This window comes from Schistocerca gregaria, chromosome 1 (genome assembly GCF_023897955.1).
Source record: "Schistocerca gregaria isolate iqSchGreg1 chromosome 1, iqSchGreg1.2, whole genome shotgun sequence".
NCBI classification, from domain to species: domain Eukaryota; kingdom Metazoa; phylum Arthropoda; class Insecta; order Orthoptera; family Acrididae; genus Schistocerca; species Schistocerca gregaria.
In genome coordinates, this window is record NC_064920.1 from 219,007,170 (window position 1) to 219,025,057 (window position 17,888).

Genomic DNA, 17,888 nt, shown 5'->3' on the forward strand with positions numbered 1-17,888 from the left:
TGAAATCTTTGGTTACTGGACTCATTACTGCTAATTTTTTCTGACAATGCCTCATCGGCTGATTTAGTTTTACGTTTTATTCATGTGGATGAGTTTTATCATTTGATCTAAATTTTAGCGCATGTCCTTTGTCCCCGTGTCCTCCCCCTAGTGCTTTTAGGGTGGATGTTTTAATGTGTTGCAGAGTGGCTGGCTTCTCCTTTTTATTCTAATGGTCAGCCAGCCTGGTTTGTCGTTTTAATCTCTTCTACCTGTTTCTTGCATTTCTGTGGTTTTCTTCTTCCCTTTTTCCCACTTAATTGTTGGTGCCCTTCCGCCGTTCTTGTGGTTTTTCCTTTATCTCCATTTTGTTTTGTCAGTATTGCCTGTTTTAATCTCACCCTTTTGGCATTGTTTTATTCGGAACAAGGGACCGATGACCTAGGTGTTTATCCCCCCCCCCCCCCCTCTTTTAAACCAACTAACCAACCATCAACGGGCTAGTGACCTCTGTCAGTCCAATCGTTACCTCCACGCTGTATGTTGATGTCTTTTGCATTTGGTACAGCTCTCACTCTGTAGCCCTGACTGAACACCAGCTCAAAGGTGCCATCCGGTAGGTCTCTGCTGGACCCTTTCACAGCATTTTCAATTCTCTCCTGCAAAAACACAAATCCTCATTTTTGTCATCATACCATGGCCTATCATGATCCACAACTACCTGGGTACACAATGCTTGGATGTTGTTGCCAGTCTTGATTTTTGAGACTCCTCTTTGATGAGAAACTGATCTAGTTCTTCTAGACTTGTCAGCTAAGAACTATCTACATGTGAAAGCTTAAAGTTCGTTGCTTCCGTGCCTAAGTTTCTTGGGATGCAAATTGTGCTACACTCCAAATATTTCTACTGGGCTCTGGTCCAGTCACACTTGGAACATGGTTGCCATGTTTATGTCTTGACGGTGTATTCATCTTTGAAACTGTTAAACCCATTCAGTCATCGTGGAGTCTGACTGGACACTGACACCTGCTGGACTAGTCCCATAGACTGTATCCTTGCGGAAGTGGGTATCTTCCTTCTTCAGTGCCAATGGTATCAGCTCTTGCACACCTATGCAATTGCCATTTGACAATTTTCTGATCACCCAACATATGCTATTCTATTTGCTTGTGAGGGGCATCAACCCTCTGACACCTGCTCTGTAATGGGTTTTTCTAGCTAGAATTCACATCACAGCCCATTGCCAGCAACTCCATCTATTGTCCTTAGAATGTACTCCCCATGTTTTCTCACACACCCCCCACCCCCACCTGCACCTCATCCCTAGTTGGCGCCCAGGCCATGTATTAGGACAATCTATTTCAAGGACCTAAAGTCTCAGTCAGCCCATGATCTTTTGGCATCTGTTCCTTTTAGTTCTTCAGTACTGTCAAGCTGCTACCGTCTTTCAAACTGATGGCTCTAAAACCAGAGATGGGATGCATTATGCTTTTACATCTCCCACTGGTGAGGAGTGCCCTTCATTGCCGGGAACATGTATTATTTTTGTGGCAGAGTAGATGGTCATTAAAAGAGCCCTCCAATTTATTAAATAGGCCTCCCTTGATCACATTTTAATGTGTAGTGACTTGGTAAACAGTCTCCATGCTATTGAACGTAATGACTCTTGTCACCCTGTAGCCTCGGCTACTCGTGGCCTCCTCTCTGAACTTAGTCACACAGCCTCTTCAGTTTGTCTTTCTCTGGGTCCCAAGTCATGTTAAATATCCCAGGAAATGAACTGGCTGTCTGTTTTACTGGATGAATGATTATTCACCCCTCATTCGTATTGCCGATCTCAAGTGTGTGTGCGCGCATGGGTATGTGGGCGTGCGCACGCACATAATGAGGCCTCTGATCACTTGAAGATGGAACACCATCTGGTGGGCTACTCACCCTTCTAAGAAACTTGATGTGTGCATGTGCACTCATGAGTGCAAACAAGGCCTCCACTCACTCAGAGCTGGAATAACTGGAGGGTTACTCCCCCTTCTAATAAACTGTATTATCAAGGAGACTACAGCTGCATGGCACTCTTATTTCCATTCCTGCTGGAAGGAATCCACCATTGTATGTTGCCTCTTGACTGACTTATAGTTTCGTTTTATGTAATGAGCCACTCCTATGTTGTGCTTATGGAACCTTACTGACAGTTGCTCATAACCTGGTGGAATGTTCCCTTTTTCTGATTCTCCATGGTAAGTGTGGTGTTCCAATTTGGATGACACATGGAAAGTTCAACTTGTTCTCTTGTTTTCTCTGTGACAGTAGTTTTTACTCTCAGATATGTTTTAAACTATCTTCGGGGCAGGGTTGGGGTGGTTGTTGGGACACCACCTGCCTCCTGTGCCGGCTACCTCTGTCACCCGTTGTTTGCTCTGCTTCAACAGCTTTTAGACAGTTTGCCTCTTTGTCTGCAACACCTTGTTTTCCATTTTTAGGGGTAGCATTTTGTTGATTAGTGGGTATTGTCACCCTAATTAACACTATTCCTATGGAGAATTGGGACTGGGACAGCTGTGGCGGGGCCTGCACACTTCGCAAGCAGAGTGCTGGGAATGCCTATATGTGATCTTAACTACGTCACTTGCATTGTTGTATTATCTACCATCCAGTTGAGGTCCATTACATTTTTAGCCTTTTCCCATTTTACTTTCCTGAATCTTTTGACTTAAACAGATTGACAGGGATCTGACGTGGTGGTCTTCTATTGCCATGACCTGAGAGACCATTTAATTGCTGTAACGTATATACTGATTCAAGCCATATACTTCTTTTTAGCTCTGGCATCGGTATGGCCTTTGTTGACTCACTTTTATCACTCTTATGTTGTTTCCTCCTCTGCACACATTCCTGGTGGATGTCACTACCTTCACATGAATGAACTTGTGTCTGAGAGACTGATAATCTCACTGGTTAGTCCCTTACCCCAACAAGCCAACCTTAAATCCCTTCTGCCACGGTGTTCAGTGATTTTGAAGAGTTACTGATTGCATTTTTCTTGTTGATATGTGTATTTTTAACTCCGTGTGGGGTTTGTGTTCGCTGTACACAAGGACTATTTACTTCCAATGTTTCAGTCTGATGAAAATGTTGGCAGCCAATATGTTTGATTTTACTATTTTGCCTTCATAATCTTAACTATATGCCTTCTAACTGGCAAACGACTGCTAGTAATTGTGTAAACACCTTATGTTGTATTATAACTACTGTTATGTATGGTCACCACAGAATTTGTTTAGAAGTTTATCTGAAGTGTTAGGAAAGCAAATTCTGCTGAATACCCATTTTGTTTATATTTTCCTTTTATGATATGAATGTTTTACATGTTCTATGCGTTTGTTGATTTCACGATAATTATTTGCCTTAGCTTTCCTAATGAATGCAATCTGCTGGATAGAAAGTTCTTGAGCAAAATCCAAATGTCTGGATCAGTGCATTTGACAGTTGACAGCATACGTCACTACTGCTGTCTAGTAATATTTTTGCCCTTTCTTATTTGCTGGTTTGCTGGAAAGCTGTTGAGACATTCTCATTTTGAACAAAAATTAGAATAGTTGTAAATAACATTATCTCATTGGTAATTAATTATGTTGTTCTGCATTTACTTTTCCAGAGTTGTCTTTCCACTTAGGTGAGTATGTTACATTTTGAATATCTCAGCATGTTAGGTGAACATAATGTGTATGTAGCTTATGTTTATTTTCAGTTTCTTCAAGAAGGTTACATATTGCTTTTACTAGTAGTGCTTCATGGTAATCAGTGCTATTTACATTTGATGCATTGCTTTGTTGGAGGTTTGAAATGGAATGGTATTTTTTGGAATGTAGTTTGGCTTATTTTAAGTTGTTTGTCTAAAATGAAACATGGTTTGCATGAAACATTTGGGCTATTAGACATAGAAACTATATGGTTGAATATATGGTTGAATAATTGCTAAAACGGTACAGAAAGACATATTAGTATTAAATTGTATTTTTGGTCGTTTGTTAACTTCAATGAAGAACCAGCTTGTAAGTTCTGAAGCATGATTAGTTAGCAATGGTATAAATTTACAAGTATAATTAGTTAGCAATGGTATAAATTTACGAGTAAAATGTAATTTTTTCCCCTTATAAGACAACTCTTTAGCAGTAGCATTTCATTTTGTTTTTAATAAAATTACTTTTCATCTGTATACATTTTCTGATGTTAAGTATTGATAGTTATTGTGATCTTAGGGAAACCAAATTATAGAACATTCCTTACAAAAGCAGTGTAAATTATCTGTGAGCAAACATTAGTGCTCATTGCTCGCTGTGTTAAGAATACAGAATTCTTTTCCAGAAAATTCATTTTTTAGAAATACAAACCTTTGTCCTTGATTATTTAACATATTAATAATCTATTCTAATATGCACAGGACAAGAACCATAAAATCATGATTTTGACTGTTACCTGGTAATTTGCAAAGTGGTGCATGTAGAGAACTTCCAGGCAAGAATAAATAAATAAATTTTAAAGCTCAGTGACAGTTGTAATGTGAAAGGAACTGCTGTTAACTAACTACACTATGATTCAGTTGTAGAAAATGGAAAGAGATTATCCTATTTTGTTATCATATCTTGTAAATGGTTATCATGCCATGTATTTATCTTGGTTATAAATGACATGTGGTACTCTGCATGTTCTAAAATAGTTATTCAGTGATACTATTGATACACTCACATCATCATCACAGAGTCACTTTACATTTCAGAAACAATGGTACCATAAGGAAGATAGCTACCACTGAGACATGTTCAGACAATTTCATATTTATTCATTTAACAGCTGCAAAGGTCTTTTGCTTGAAATAATCATAGTTTTTGTTGCTTCAAATCTGAATGTACCAACTGCTTCTCATAAAAAGTGCTGTGTCTGTACTGAAAGCTTCGCCACTATTCACTCATGACATTGCAGTGTATGACGGACGAGTTAGCATAACACTCTCTCTCTCTCTCAACACAGCCATTTATGTTGAACATATACACTTTAAGAAAACCAGATTATGAAGCAAAGATTGAACAGATATACTTTAACATCACACTACGAAGTGAAGGTAACAGTTTGCATCAAAGAAGAAATCATTCCCAGTGGTGTGCCTTATCCCACCTCTGTGGTATTCCTATCAATGCAACCCTTGTTTTTTCATGTACAGAAGAAAGTTAAATGTTTTGAATAACTATAAATATGAAATGCAAGCTTGTGTAGAAAAAAAGCAGTTTTATCACTGCATGTAAATACGGACATGTCCACAGTTATATTTTCTAAGTTGATCAAAAATGTGACCGTAGCGGTCAACTGGTTCCAGACTGTAGCGCCTTTAACCGCTCGGCCACACCGGCCGACATCGAGATGTTTAATAATTTTGCCACTAGAATGGGTAGAAGAGAGGTGGTTGGAAATACAGGGAACAAAGAGAAGCGGTTCTTGTGTTTAGCACTGTATAATCTGAGGAGCATCCAATGAGTAATGCAACAGTTCTTCCTTTGAAAGCACATTGGTTTTATTCAGGATTTCAATATGCCATATTATTCCCTACTCTTCTGGCTTCAAACCCTATCAACATAATCTCTGTTCAATGCCACGGCCTTATGCTGCTTTACTGGGAGGGCCCGTATGTCCGTATGGTCGACCTTGGAGCCAGTGTCTTGCTGCATCAATAATCTCCCTATCATCCACGTACTGTTTCCCGTGGAGTGCATCTTTTGTGGGGCCAAACAGATGGAAGTTGGGAGGTGCGACATGTAGTGTAGATGAGGAAGAACAGTCCATTTATGCTTTATGAGGTCCTCACGGGTGTGCAGACTTTTGTGATGCCTACTATTCTCGTGGAGAAGGATAAGTTTGTATTTTTGTGGCAATGAATATATTGAATTCATTGCAGAAGTCACAGCTTTATGTAGCCAGTTGACAAACGAGAGAGAAGACGAGTTGTGCGTCCTTGTTGTGATGACAGGTGTCTCGCTCAACGACTCTTCTTGCTTTTGTCTCTGTAGATATTATGCAAGTGCCTATCAGTATCAGTGATGCTCTAGTTTTCTGCCAAAAGCAGCTCAGTGACAGTCCTCTGCTTTGTACGCACCTCTGTTACAGATACTATTTCGAGGCTATGTATAGCGATACCACATATTGAAACTTCTTGAAACTATAGGTGTTGAAGTGGAAATATTCCACAATTTCCCCAAAACAAATTCTGCATTTTTTTCAACCAAAATTGGCTGAAGGGAAAAAGTGTGTTGTGTTACTTATTGAATACCCTTTTTAGGTGAACTTTATTCTCCAGTTACTCATAATTGATTTGCTTTTAGCCCTTTTTTGTTGTTGAGATTTATGTAAAGTATACAAACTTTTAACAATGTATAAAAGTGTCCCATGTCAATAATTCAGCACCTCATAGAATGTAAGCTGATCGTAGTAATGAAGTAAACAAAATGTAATCATGCGTTACCTGTTACTTTTACTTCTTTTTGTTGCAGGTTCATGTCAAAAGTCAGTTTGGCAATAAGTACCTACATATGTGTGACTCAGTAGTAGTTTTTGAAATAAGACCACATATTGATAAAGCATGAAATTTAATCGTAAATAGATTTTAATTCTATCATGCTTGGATGTGGTGGCACACTTTGGTTTTGATTGTTTTTTGTCCCTCTTAATTTATTTGACTTTGTAATTGGCCGCCGTGGTATTCACCTGGTAAAAATGAAGAGAGTGGATTAAACTTACTTAATTCATAGAACCTTATTGAAATAGGTATACGAGTTTCAAAATATGTCAAAGCACCTTTTTCTACTTTCGAACAGTGCAACTTCTAACAAAACGATGAAGATATCAGCAGATAAGCACATAAACAAGAACCACATTTTTTTTTTTTTTGTGTGTGTGTGTGTGTGTGTGTGTGTGTGTGTGTGTGTGTGTGTGTGTGTGTGTGTGTGTGTGTGTGGGAGGGAGGGAGGGAACACAAACATCTAAACTCAGCTGCTGTGCAAAAAGTTATTGTTTGTGATTACAGAGAGTGGTTGTTGTTGTTGTGGTCTTCAGTCCTGAGACTGGTTTGATGCAGCTCTGCATGCTACTCTGTCCTGTGCAAGCTGCTTCATCTCCCAGTACCTACTGCAACCTACATCCTACTGAATCTGCTTAGTGTATTCATCTCTTGTTCTCCCTCTACGATTTTTACCTTCCACGCTGCCCTCCAATACTAAATTGGTGATCCCTTGATGCCCCAGAACATGTCCTACCAACCGATCCCTTCTTCTGGTCAAGTTGTGCCACAAACTTCTCTTCTCCCCAATCCTATTCAATACCTCCTCATTAGTTATGTGATCTACCCATCTAATCTACAGCATTCTTCTGTAGCACCACATTTCGAAAGCTTCTATTTTCTTCTTGTCCAAACTATTTATTGTCCATGTTTCACTTCCATACATGGCTACACTCCATTCAAATACTTTCAGAAATGACTTCCTGACACTTAAATCTATACTTGAGGTTAACAAATTTCTCTTCTTCAGAAACGCTTTCCTTGCCATTGCCAGTCTACATTTTATATCCTCTCTACTTCGACCATCATCAGTTATTTTGCTCCCCAAATAGCAAAACTCCTTTACTACTTTAAGTGTCTCATTTCCTAATCTAATTCCCTCAACAACACCCGACTTAATTCGACTACATTCCATTATCCTCGTTTTGCTTTTGTTGATGTTCATCTTATATCCTCCTTTCAAGACCCTATCCATTCCGTTCAACTGCTCTTCCAAGTCCTTTGTTGTCTCTGACAGAATTACAATGTCATCGGCGAACCTCATATTTTTTATTTCTTCCCCATGAATTTTAATACCTACTCCAAATTTTTCTTTTGTTTCCTTCACTGCTTGCTCAATATACAGATTGAATAACATCGGGGAGAGACTACATCCCTGTCTCACTCCCTTCCCAACTGCTGCTTCCCTTTCATGTCCCTCGACTGTTATAACTGCCATCTGGTTTCTGTACAAATTGTAAATAGCCTTTTGCTCCCTGTATTTTACACCTGCCACCTTCAGAATTTGAAAGAGAGTATTCCTGTCAACATTGTCAAAAGCTTTCTCTACGTCTACAAATGCTAGAAACGTAGGTTTGCCCTTCCTTAATCTAGCTTCTAAGATAATTTGTAGGGTCAGTATTGCCTCACGTGTTCCAACATTTCTACGGAATCCAAACTGATCTTCCACGAGGTTGGCTTCTACCAGTTTTTCCACTCGTCTGTAAATAATTCGCGTTAGTATTTTGCAACTGTGACTTATTAAACTGATAGTTCGGTAATTTTCACATCTGCTAACACCTGCTTTCTTTGGGATTGGAATTATTATATTCTTCTTGAAGTCTGAGGGTATTTCGCCTGTTTCGTACATATTGTTCACCAGATGGTAGAGTTTTGTCAGGACTGGCTCTCTGAAGGCCGTCAGTAGTTCCAATGGAATGTTGTCTACTACGGGAGACTTGTTTCGACTCAGGTCTTTCAGTGCTCTGTCAAACTCTACACGCAGTATCGTATCTCCCATTTCATCTTCATCTACATCCTCTTCCATTTCCATAATATTGTCCTCAAGTACATCACCCTTGTATAGACCCTCTATGTACTCCTTCCACCTTTCTGCCTTCCCTTCTTTGCTTCGAACTGGGTTGCCATCTGAGTTCTTGATGTTCATACAAGTGGTTCTCTTATCTCCAAAGGTCTCTTTAATTTTCCTGTAGGCAGTATCTATCTTACCCCTAGTGAGATAAGCCTCTACATCCTTACATTTGTCCTCTAGCCATCCCTGGTTAGCCATTTTGCACTTCCTGTCGATCTCATTTTTGAGACGTCTGTATTCCTTTTTGCCTGCTTCATTTACTGCATTTTTATTTTTTCTCCTTTCATCAATTAAATTCAATATATCTTCTGTTACCCAAGGATTTCTACTAGCCCTCGTCTCTTTACCTACTTGATCCTCTGCTGCCTTCACTACTTCATCCCTCAAAGCTACCCATTCTTCTACTGTATTTCTTTCCCCCATTCCTGTCAATTGCTCCCTTATGCTCTCCCTGAAACTCTGTACAACCTCTGATTCTTTCAGTTTATCCAGGTCCCATCTCCTTAAATTCCCACCTTTTTGCAGTTTCTTCAGTTTTAATCTACACGTCATAACCAATAGATTGTGGTCAGAGTCCACTTCTGCCCCTGGAAATGTCTTACAATTTAAAACCTGGTTCCTAAATCTCTGTCTTACGATTGTATAATCCATCTGAAACCTGTCAGTATCTCCAGGGTTCTTCCATGTGTACAACCTTCTTTTATGATTCTTGAACCAAGTGTTAGCTATGATTAAGTTGTGCTCTGCGCAAAATTCTGCCAGGCGGCTTCCTCTTTCATTTCTCTCCCCCAATCGTTATTCACCTACTACATTTCCTTCTCTCCCTTTTCCTACTACCGAATTCCAGTCACCCATGACTACTACATGTTCGTCACCCTTCACGATCTGAATAATTTCTTTTATACAGAGAGTGGTTATCTTTAATATCTATTATTAACGTTAAACCAAAACATCATGGATACATTGCAAACAACAAAATGGGTAAAGATACAGAGAGTGGTTATCTTTACCCATTTTGTTGTTTGCGTTGTATCCATGATGTTTTGGTTTTACGTTAATTATATACCAACTTTAAAGTATTATGGAACAAGAGGTGCAATTATATCCCATATGTTAGGCTTGTACATTACAGGACAACTTTTGTGTATTTTTCAATTTTTAAGCTTGTTGATATCAAAGTTTTGCTTGTTCCAAAACTGAACATACAATTGAGTTGTATCAAATAAATTTGTCAGAATTTCAAGTTCTAATGATCAAGGTTTTAGCTATGTGTAGGTGACACATCTGTTAAACATGTGATTTGAATTTTCTATTTCTTCATGTGTTGTTTGCCTAGCATATCACTTTTCTATAGTTACACCAAACTGTTGCTTTGTATATGTCAAGCCTGAAGGAAGAAGTAGAGTGTGATTGTGCTGAATGGACAGCCCCAGTATTTGCATGGAATGGTATAAGAAAATCCCAGATAAAAGGAATCAGAATGTCTAATAACATGCCTACATTCTCATTCATCAGTAATATCTGCTGGTAATTGCAGGACCCATTGCTCCTGAAATATTTTCCCAAGATTGTTGCTGAGGTAACTTAAGCAGTAGTTGCATGATTCTTTTTTTGGAATTAACAAAGACTGAAAAGTTCAGTTATGGCTTTGGTGTGGTAATATTGATAACTTGATTTTATCATGACTTTATTATGGTGAAGCTTGATTTTTAAACACAGATCGTTCCAAAGAAAGGGCCTGTTGCTTCTTAATTCATGTTTTGTATGTAGCCTGGAAGAAATGTTGTAGGTAAATGAATTCTTTATTTTTATGTGTGTTCACTACAGTGTGTCAACTCATTATTATTATTATTATTATTATTATTATTATTATTAATAATAAAATACGTAATCCATACCTAACATTTATAAGCTTCTGTACCTGATCTGAGACAAATACTACATTGTTTGTAAACAGTTCACAAGGCTCACAGAGAGGAACTGGAATTCGTGCTGTTGATACTGGAGAAAGTGCTGGTGCTGCTGCCTGAACTCATCTCGGGACGATGGCAACTACACAGCCTCACACGCATCCTTAGTAAACTCCTGCATCCTGGAAACTCTTACAAATTGCGCAGAGAGGCAATCAGGTAATGCTAAGGGATTTATTTTACTCATTAGTTATATTTTTTAAATGTTACAATGTCGGTAACTGTTGTGACTAAATTAAAGTGAACCACCACATTATTCCCCCCCCCCCCCCCCCCCCCCCCCCGCCATTTTTGTAATGAGAAAAAGATTTTCCCTCCGAATATATTGTAAATAGTCTTCATGGAATTGCTGCTGGATGACATTGTGCAAATTCCACACTATTTCCTCGGGGCAACTGTCCGACATCTTCAGGTGGTACAACCTTACTGGTGGCTAGGTATGACTGACGGTATCCAACATCAACATCCTGTATATAGAACACGCAATGATTCACAGATAAATGGCATCATACTAAAATGCCCTCTGCCTAAAATCGCAGAGTGGTCCATCTTTGTGTGAACTGTATGCTATGTTTACTAACAGTGCGGTCAGATGTCACACACTAAAAAACTATACTATATCAATGTTATGACGGGTCTGTTACTGAAAAAAAAACTCTTAATTTTCTCATCATGATTTAATAGCAGCCAATGCAGGTTTCCACGGCTACACTCAGTTGAAATCCAGCATCCCTGTTGATGAGATTACTGGCTGTACGGATATGTATTGCTTCCTTAATGATGCAATCCCGGAGAGATGATGTTGGGGATAGGCTTCTGTCTTTTCATAAATCATGGGATGTTATTTGTTCAGACATTGTTCCACAATTGCTGACTTTACCCGTTGACATAGGCCTGTATGATGCTGATGTCCGTCACAGTATTCTTGTAATGTGCGACATGTGTGGCCTATATACGCTGCCCCACATTGACAAGGAATCTTGTACACACAACATTTCCTCAGGCCAAGATCATTCTTAGACGAACCCGACAGCTTCCACAATTTTGCAGCTGGTCAAAAAACACACTTAATGTCGTATCTTCTGAGGACTCTTCAGATTCTTGATAACATGGCACCAAAATATGGCAAAAAGGGCAAAGTGGTGGGTGTCTTTGTATCTTCATTCTGCTCCACAGATTGAACTAACTTGGGCCTGAATGTATTATGTATCTGTCTCTCAGAATAAGTGTTTTGTCAGAACACTGTCTTTATATGTTGTATTTCATTTGACAGGATTCCAAGATCAGAAACCACATGCGCTCTAAGAACTAATGCACATAATGCACTACTGTATTGTGCAGGAAGGTGGCAGCTTGTTGCCTGCAGATACAGATCTGTATGCATTGACTTGCGGTAGACACTGTGTCCCAAAGTTCCATCTGCATTCCATGTTGGAAAGATGCTCCAAGGAAATATTGTGGAATTTGCACAACGACATTTGGCAGAAATTCCACGAAGACTATTTATCAGTAAAAGACTGCCAAAATTTCTTCTGTGTTACTGTTCACTTCTTTGAATTTGTCTGTTTCACTTTTCATTTGCATGAAACGATATCACAAATGTGCGCTTACTATGGTTATTAATTTTCATAAGTTTTTACTTTAGCAAACTTTGTGGAAGATTCTCACTAATGGTTTATACCGATTTCTTCTTCTTCTTCTTCTTCTTCTTCTTCTTCTTCCTCTTCCTCCTCCTCCTCCTTTTTTGTTTTCTTTTTCATTTTCTTGTGCTTGGCAGTCTCACAATAGATGTTAGACATACCTCAAAATACTATGTTCACAGTGATCAACTATACTTGTAATTTATTTTATATTTCTGCCTTGTTTTAAGTATAAATATTTTATTTATCCTATATCCTGTACTTCTGTATGTTATAAGATGTAAAAATCGGATGGATGTGACTTATCAAACAAAAGCACTGGCAGGTCGATAGACACACAAACATACACACAAAATCCAAGCTTTTGCAACCAACGGTTGCTTCTTCAGGAAAGAGGGAAGGAGAGGGAAAGACGAAAGGATGTGGGTTTTAAGGGAGAGGGTAAGGAGTCATTCCAATCCCTGGAGCGGAAAGACTTCCCTTAGGGGAAAAAAAGGACAGGTGTACACTCGCACGCACACACACACACACACACACACACACACACACACATCCATCCGCACATACACAGACACAAGCAGACATGTCTTTTGCGAAAGCTCGTAATTCTGTGTGTGTGTTTGTGTGTTTTGTTCATGTGCCTGTCTGCCGGCGCTTTCCCGCTTGGTAAGTCTTGGAATCTTTGTTTTTAATGTGTGTGTGTGTGTGTGTGTGTGTGTGTGTGTGTGTGTGTGTGTGTGTGTGGGGGGGGGGGGGGGGGGGCGCGAGCGCGAGTATATAACTATCCTTTCCCCCTAAGGTAAGTCTTTCCGCTCCCGGGATTGGAATGACTCCTTACCCTCTCCCTTAAAACCCACATCCTTTCATCTTTCCTTTTCCTTCCCTCTTTACTGACGAAGCAGCTGCCGGTTGCGAAAGCTCGAAATTCTGTTTGTGTGTTTTATTCATTGTGCCTATCAACCGGCGCTTTCCCGCTTGGTAAGTCTTGGAATCTTTGTTTTTAATATATTTTTCCCATGTGGAAGTTTCTTTCTAAAACTTTCAGGTATTTGGCTGTGTAATTATGAAACACCAAAACAACTTTTGACCATCTTTGCACAGTTTTTTTTATTTTTTCTGAAATCAAGTGGTAGCAGATATCATATTTTGATATGTCATTGGACTATTTGAAATTAAAGATGCCTGAGAAGGGGATGCTATTGTCTTTGTTACTCTCAACAGGTGACTGTCAGACAATAGCAAATTAGCAGCGTGTTTCTGAGGGCAGCATTTTTCCTGCAGCAAGATGATAATGCCGCACACCAGTTCTCTTGTAGACACTTATTTATGCTGTTGTGCCCAAGTGTTGTGGAGCAGCTGGTTGGCTGGTGGAATTTAGATTGCCGTTAACCATGCCATCAGCAGCTTTCATCCATTCTCCTTCTTCATGCTAATTGGGTGTTTAATTACTTTAACAGCCTCACTTCATTTTCACTGCTACTTATGGCTGCCAATCAAGTACAGAGACTTCACGCTATTGTTAGACGGGTCACAGCCCAGGTGACAGCCAACTTTTGCTGATTTTCTTTGCCAGTCCAGTCGCACTTAGTATTAATGCTTCAACACACTAGTGCTAATTGATTTCATCCAAACTGACACTGGGTGTGTATACCTATTCACAAATAAATATTATTTTCTCTCCATTTCCTTTGTTATTTCTAACTATTTTTTAGATAACTTTTTCAGCATTGTTACTGTAAAAGTGAAATGCTCTTCCTGTAGATTCAAATTTTCTTTACATTTCAGGTTGTGGAATTGTGATTCCTTCATTTCACTTTCTCAAATTCCCAAATGATAATGTCAATGCTCTTATCTCCTTATCTTCAAAAGGAGGAGCCTCGGCTTATGAGTGTGATTCTTGTACAGAACTACTTCTGTTGTCTACTTCCACGCATTTATTATTTGAGTTGATGTAAACAAGTGGTATGTCTTAATGAGGTGGTGCATTGGTTAACATAGCGAACTTTGATTTGGGAGGAAAATGATTCCAAGTCCCCATCCTGCCATCCGGATTTAGCTTTTCCTTGATTTTCCTACCTCAGTTAAGGCAAATACCAGGATGATTCCATTGTAAAAGCCAAGGCCAATTTCTTCCTCCATTCTTCTGTAACCCAAGCTCGTGCTCCATCTCTTAACGACCTCATTCTCATTTGACAAGTTCATAAGTTCACTGCTTCACAAAATTTTGTATCCTTTTTATGTCCTGTACAGATGGCTGAAATTTGTTTCTCTTGTGGATGCTCAGCAGAATTTTTTGAAAATAATTGTTTTGCGAAAATATGTTTACATCTACGGAAGTTAATATGTACACGGTGACACAGAAAAACGGCAACATTTCCACAATCCAATAAAACTAGAAATGGTGCAGGAAAGAAATTGCATTCATAGTAATTGAAACCTTACAACTTTGACATTTACAAAATATTGATGGCATTTATCATTTTTTTAAAAATTACGTCCTTTAGAGGCGCCGTCCTGTACGAATACATTCGTGAAATCTGCTGTTGAGATTCCTCATTGACCACTACAACATCTCAGCCAGCATACTGTGAATTGCATCCCGAATTCTCTGTTTTAACTTATCCAGGGTTTTTGGTTGAGTCGTGTAGACTTAGCTCTTGAGATAGCCCCACAAGAAAAATCACAAACAGATAAATCTGGCGATCTAGGGGACCAGGGAATGTTCCCGGATCATGAGATCACTCACACATATGCCATTGATTGCCATGCAGTGTGTGATGTCGCTCTGTGCTGTTGAAACTAGGCTTCTTGAATGTTTGGAAAATTGTTCAATGCAGGTGTAATGAAAGTTCATAACATCTCCGTATAACGATCGACATTGACGGTTATTGTGTTGCCCTGTTCATTTGTGAAAAAATACGGTCCGATAATCCCATGTGGTGAAACATCATTCCATACTGTCATTTAACTAGTGTTAAAGGGTGCTTCTGAACGTCATTAGGATTTTTGTTTGCCCAGTAATGGTAGTTCTGTTTATTCACATAACCGGTTATCATTTGTTGACAGAATCTTAAATGTAACCAGTAATTGTTGTCCTATCTGTAGTTTGTACAGATCAAATTTTAAATCAAGATGAAGAATTCTACGAACACTCTCTCGGGACATTCCAACCACTGCTGCTTGCTTACGAATTGATGCCATGGGCTCCGTAAGACAGACTCATGTACAACATCAATGTTCACTGGAGAAGGCACACTTCTTGGTTGTCCTGTTGGTTTCTTCTTGAGGACAGATCCAGTCTCTTCAAAGTTATTAATCTAACATTTTATTGCGCGTTTCAACGGAATGGCATCATGACATCCTAAATTATAAAAACCTCTAAAATCCTTCTGCGCCACTACCAAACTATCATTATTTTTATAAAATATTTTAATGTCTAACAAAATGTTTTTATGCCTAACGCACACTGTTGTCCATTCCACTGATCTGTGATTACTGAAGTGGCAGACTGTTTACTCTCTAACTGTCACAAACCGGCATTGTTGCCACCTGCCCATGGCTGCCATTACTCATTTCAACCACTCCCGTTATTCAGTGTCACCCTGCATTTTCTGTGTGTGGAGATTAATTTTCATTTCAAATGTAGATATATTTTAAATGAGAATGTTGGATGGTTGTAATGTTGATGGTCAGTAAAACTGTGTGGTTACCAGAATGAGATTTTCACTCTGCAGCGGGGTGTGCACTGATATGAAACTTCCTGGCAGATTAAAACTGTGCGCCGGACCAAGACTCGAACTTGGGATCTTTGCTTTTCGTGGGCAAGTGCTCTACCAACTGAGCTACCCAAGCACGACTCACGCCCCGTCCTCACAGCTTTACTTCTCGGTCTGGCACACAGTTTTAATCTTCCAGGAAGTTTCGCTGTGTGGTTAGTTTGATTCATGAATTTCTGTAAAGTAGTATGTTGTGGTTCGAGTGTTGCTAACAACTGTTGCTTCAAATGTTTACAGGTATTTTCTCTTATGGTATCAAGCACTGGGTGATAATGCACCTGACAGTCTGCATGCCATTTTTGCAACATTAGTACCAGGTTTCCCATCACCGTTCCCAGGGATGGGGCTTCCTGCATTAAGCCACAACTCTGCCTCTGTGTTTCATGATGCAACTGCAGGTATTTATAATTTAAACATGCCTTTAAGAACTTCTTTTTGTTGTAACTAAAACATTTTTGATATCAACATTGTACTGTAAAATTAAGTTGGTAACTATGAAATATAATAATTTATTATTTACAATAAGATAGCGAGCGAGCGCGTTTGTGTGTGTGTGTGTGTGTGTGTGTGTGTGTGTGTGAGAGAGAGAGAGAGAGAGAGAGAGAGAGAGAGAGAGAGAGAGAGAACAATTATGTTCATGAAAGTATGCTTGACAGATATTCATGTATTTTATATTGTGCTGATATGTTGTTTTTAATTGTCCCTCCATGTTCACTCATGCTACTCTAGTCAGTAATCTGTCTTCGTGACTGAGGTTGCTTGTGTGGTGGTGCTTGACCCAGGGGTAAGCCGGTTCGAAACATGGAGGTGAAAAACATTTTCACTGCCAGTATTTGGCCAGCAAGGAGAGGTGATGATGTAAAGTTCCTGATCAACAGACTTTGTGCAAATGTCTAGGTTTAAATACTAAACCTCTCTGCATTGTCTCATTAAGTGAGGGCATGTGGCACTGTTGCTGGTGAACAGTGCAGCGGATGTTGCTTAGTGGGCACCTTGGTGCTATTCATGAGGAGTAGACTATGTGCTAGCATCAGATTTCTCTCTCTCCCTTCTCTCCTCCTCCTCCTCCTCCTCATCATCATCAACACACACACACACACACACACACACACACACACACACACACACACACACACACACATTCTCTGCTTGAATGTAGTATTACATGGAGCATGTTGCAAATAAATAGACAAACAGACTCAAACAAACCTGTTATTGTTCTCACACACACAGATACTCATTTCATAGCTTCATTCACTTGCAAACATTTTCATCTAATGTAGACCCAGTTTCATCTGTTATTGTAGTTCAATTTTTGCCAAGTTTTCCAGAGCCATTTTCAACAGTTTTTCATTAATTCCTTATTATAAAGCTTTGCTCACTTATATATCATTACTCACTCAAAAGCTACTCCCACAATCATGTATCTGCAATCTACTCAGAACTTTATAAAAAAAAAAAAAAAAAAAAAAAAAAAAAAAAACTATAAATTTTGGGCCCAATGTATAGCTAATATCCTTAATATCTCTCTGTCCCCTTAATTTCCTATCCAAGATACACCAGCAACAATTTGGTCCTATTTTGACAGTTGTGTATCACATTCTTACCTTGATGCAGCAGCACCACCACCACCACCACCACCACAAGTGACGATGACAATCAACAAAATTTTGTCAATCCTGTATCCATAATACTTTCTCTCAGACTACTTAAAACTACTGCAGATTCCACTCAGGTCTGGTCATGATTGATGTTACTTGACCAATCACCAGTATTCACATATCTGTAATCTTTCTGCTGGTTATGAATACCTATCCAAGCACCACCTGCTCCATTGCTCCACCGCCA

At 39.2% G+C, this 17,888-nt stretch overlaps 1 protein-coding gene across 4 annotated transcripts in view; it reads left to right on the top strand.

Moving 5' to 3' along the window:
• Positions 1-17,888, top strand: part of LOC126337707 (probable Rho GTPase-activating protein CG5521) — a 275,478-nt gene that overhangs the window by 20,403 nt on the left and 237,187 nt on the right. For 3 of the 4 annotated variants that reach the window (XM_050001492.1, XM_050001495.1, XM_050001494.1), the window contains exons 3-5: positions 3,635-3,652; positions 10,612-10,783; positions 16,278-16,438. In XM_050001492.1, coding sequence (XP_049857449.1) covers positions 3,635-3,652; positions 10,612-10,783; positions 16,278-16,438 — 351 coding nt within the window. The remainder of the gene's footprint in view (positions 1-3,634; positions 3,653-10,611; positions 10,784-16,277; positions 16,439-17,888) is intronic. The other variant, XM_050001493.1, reaches the window with a different exon arrangement.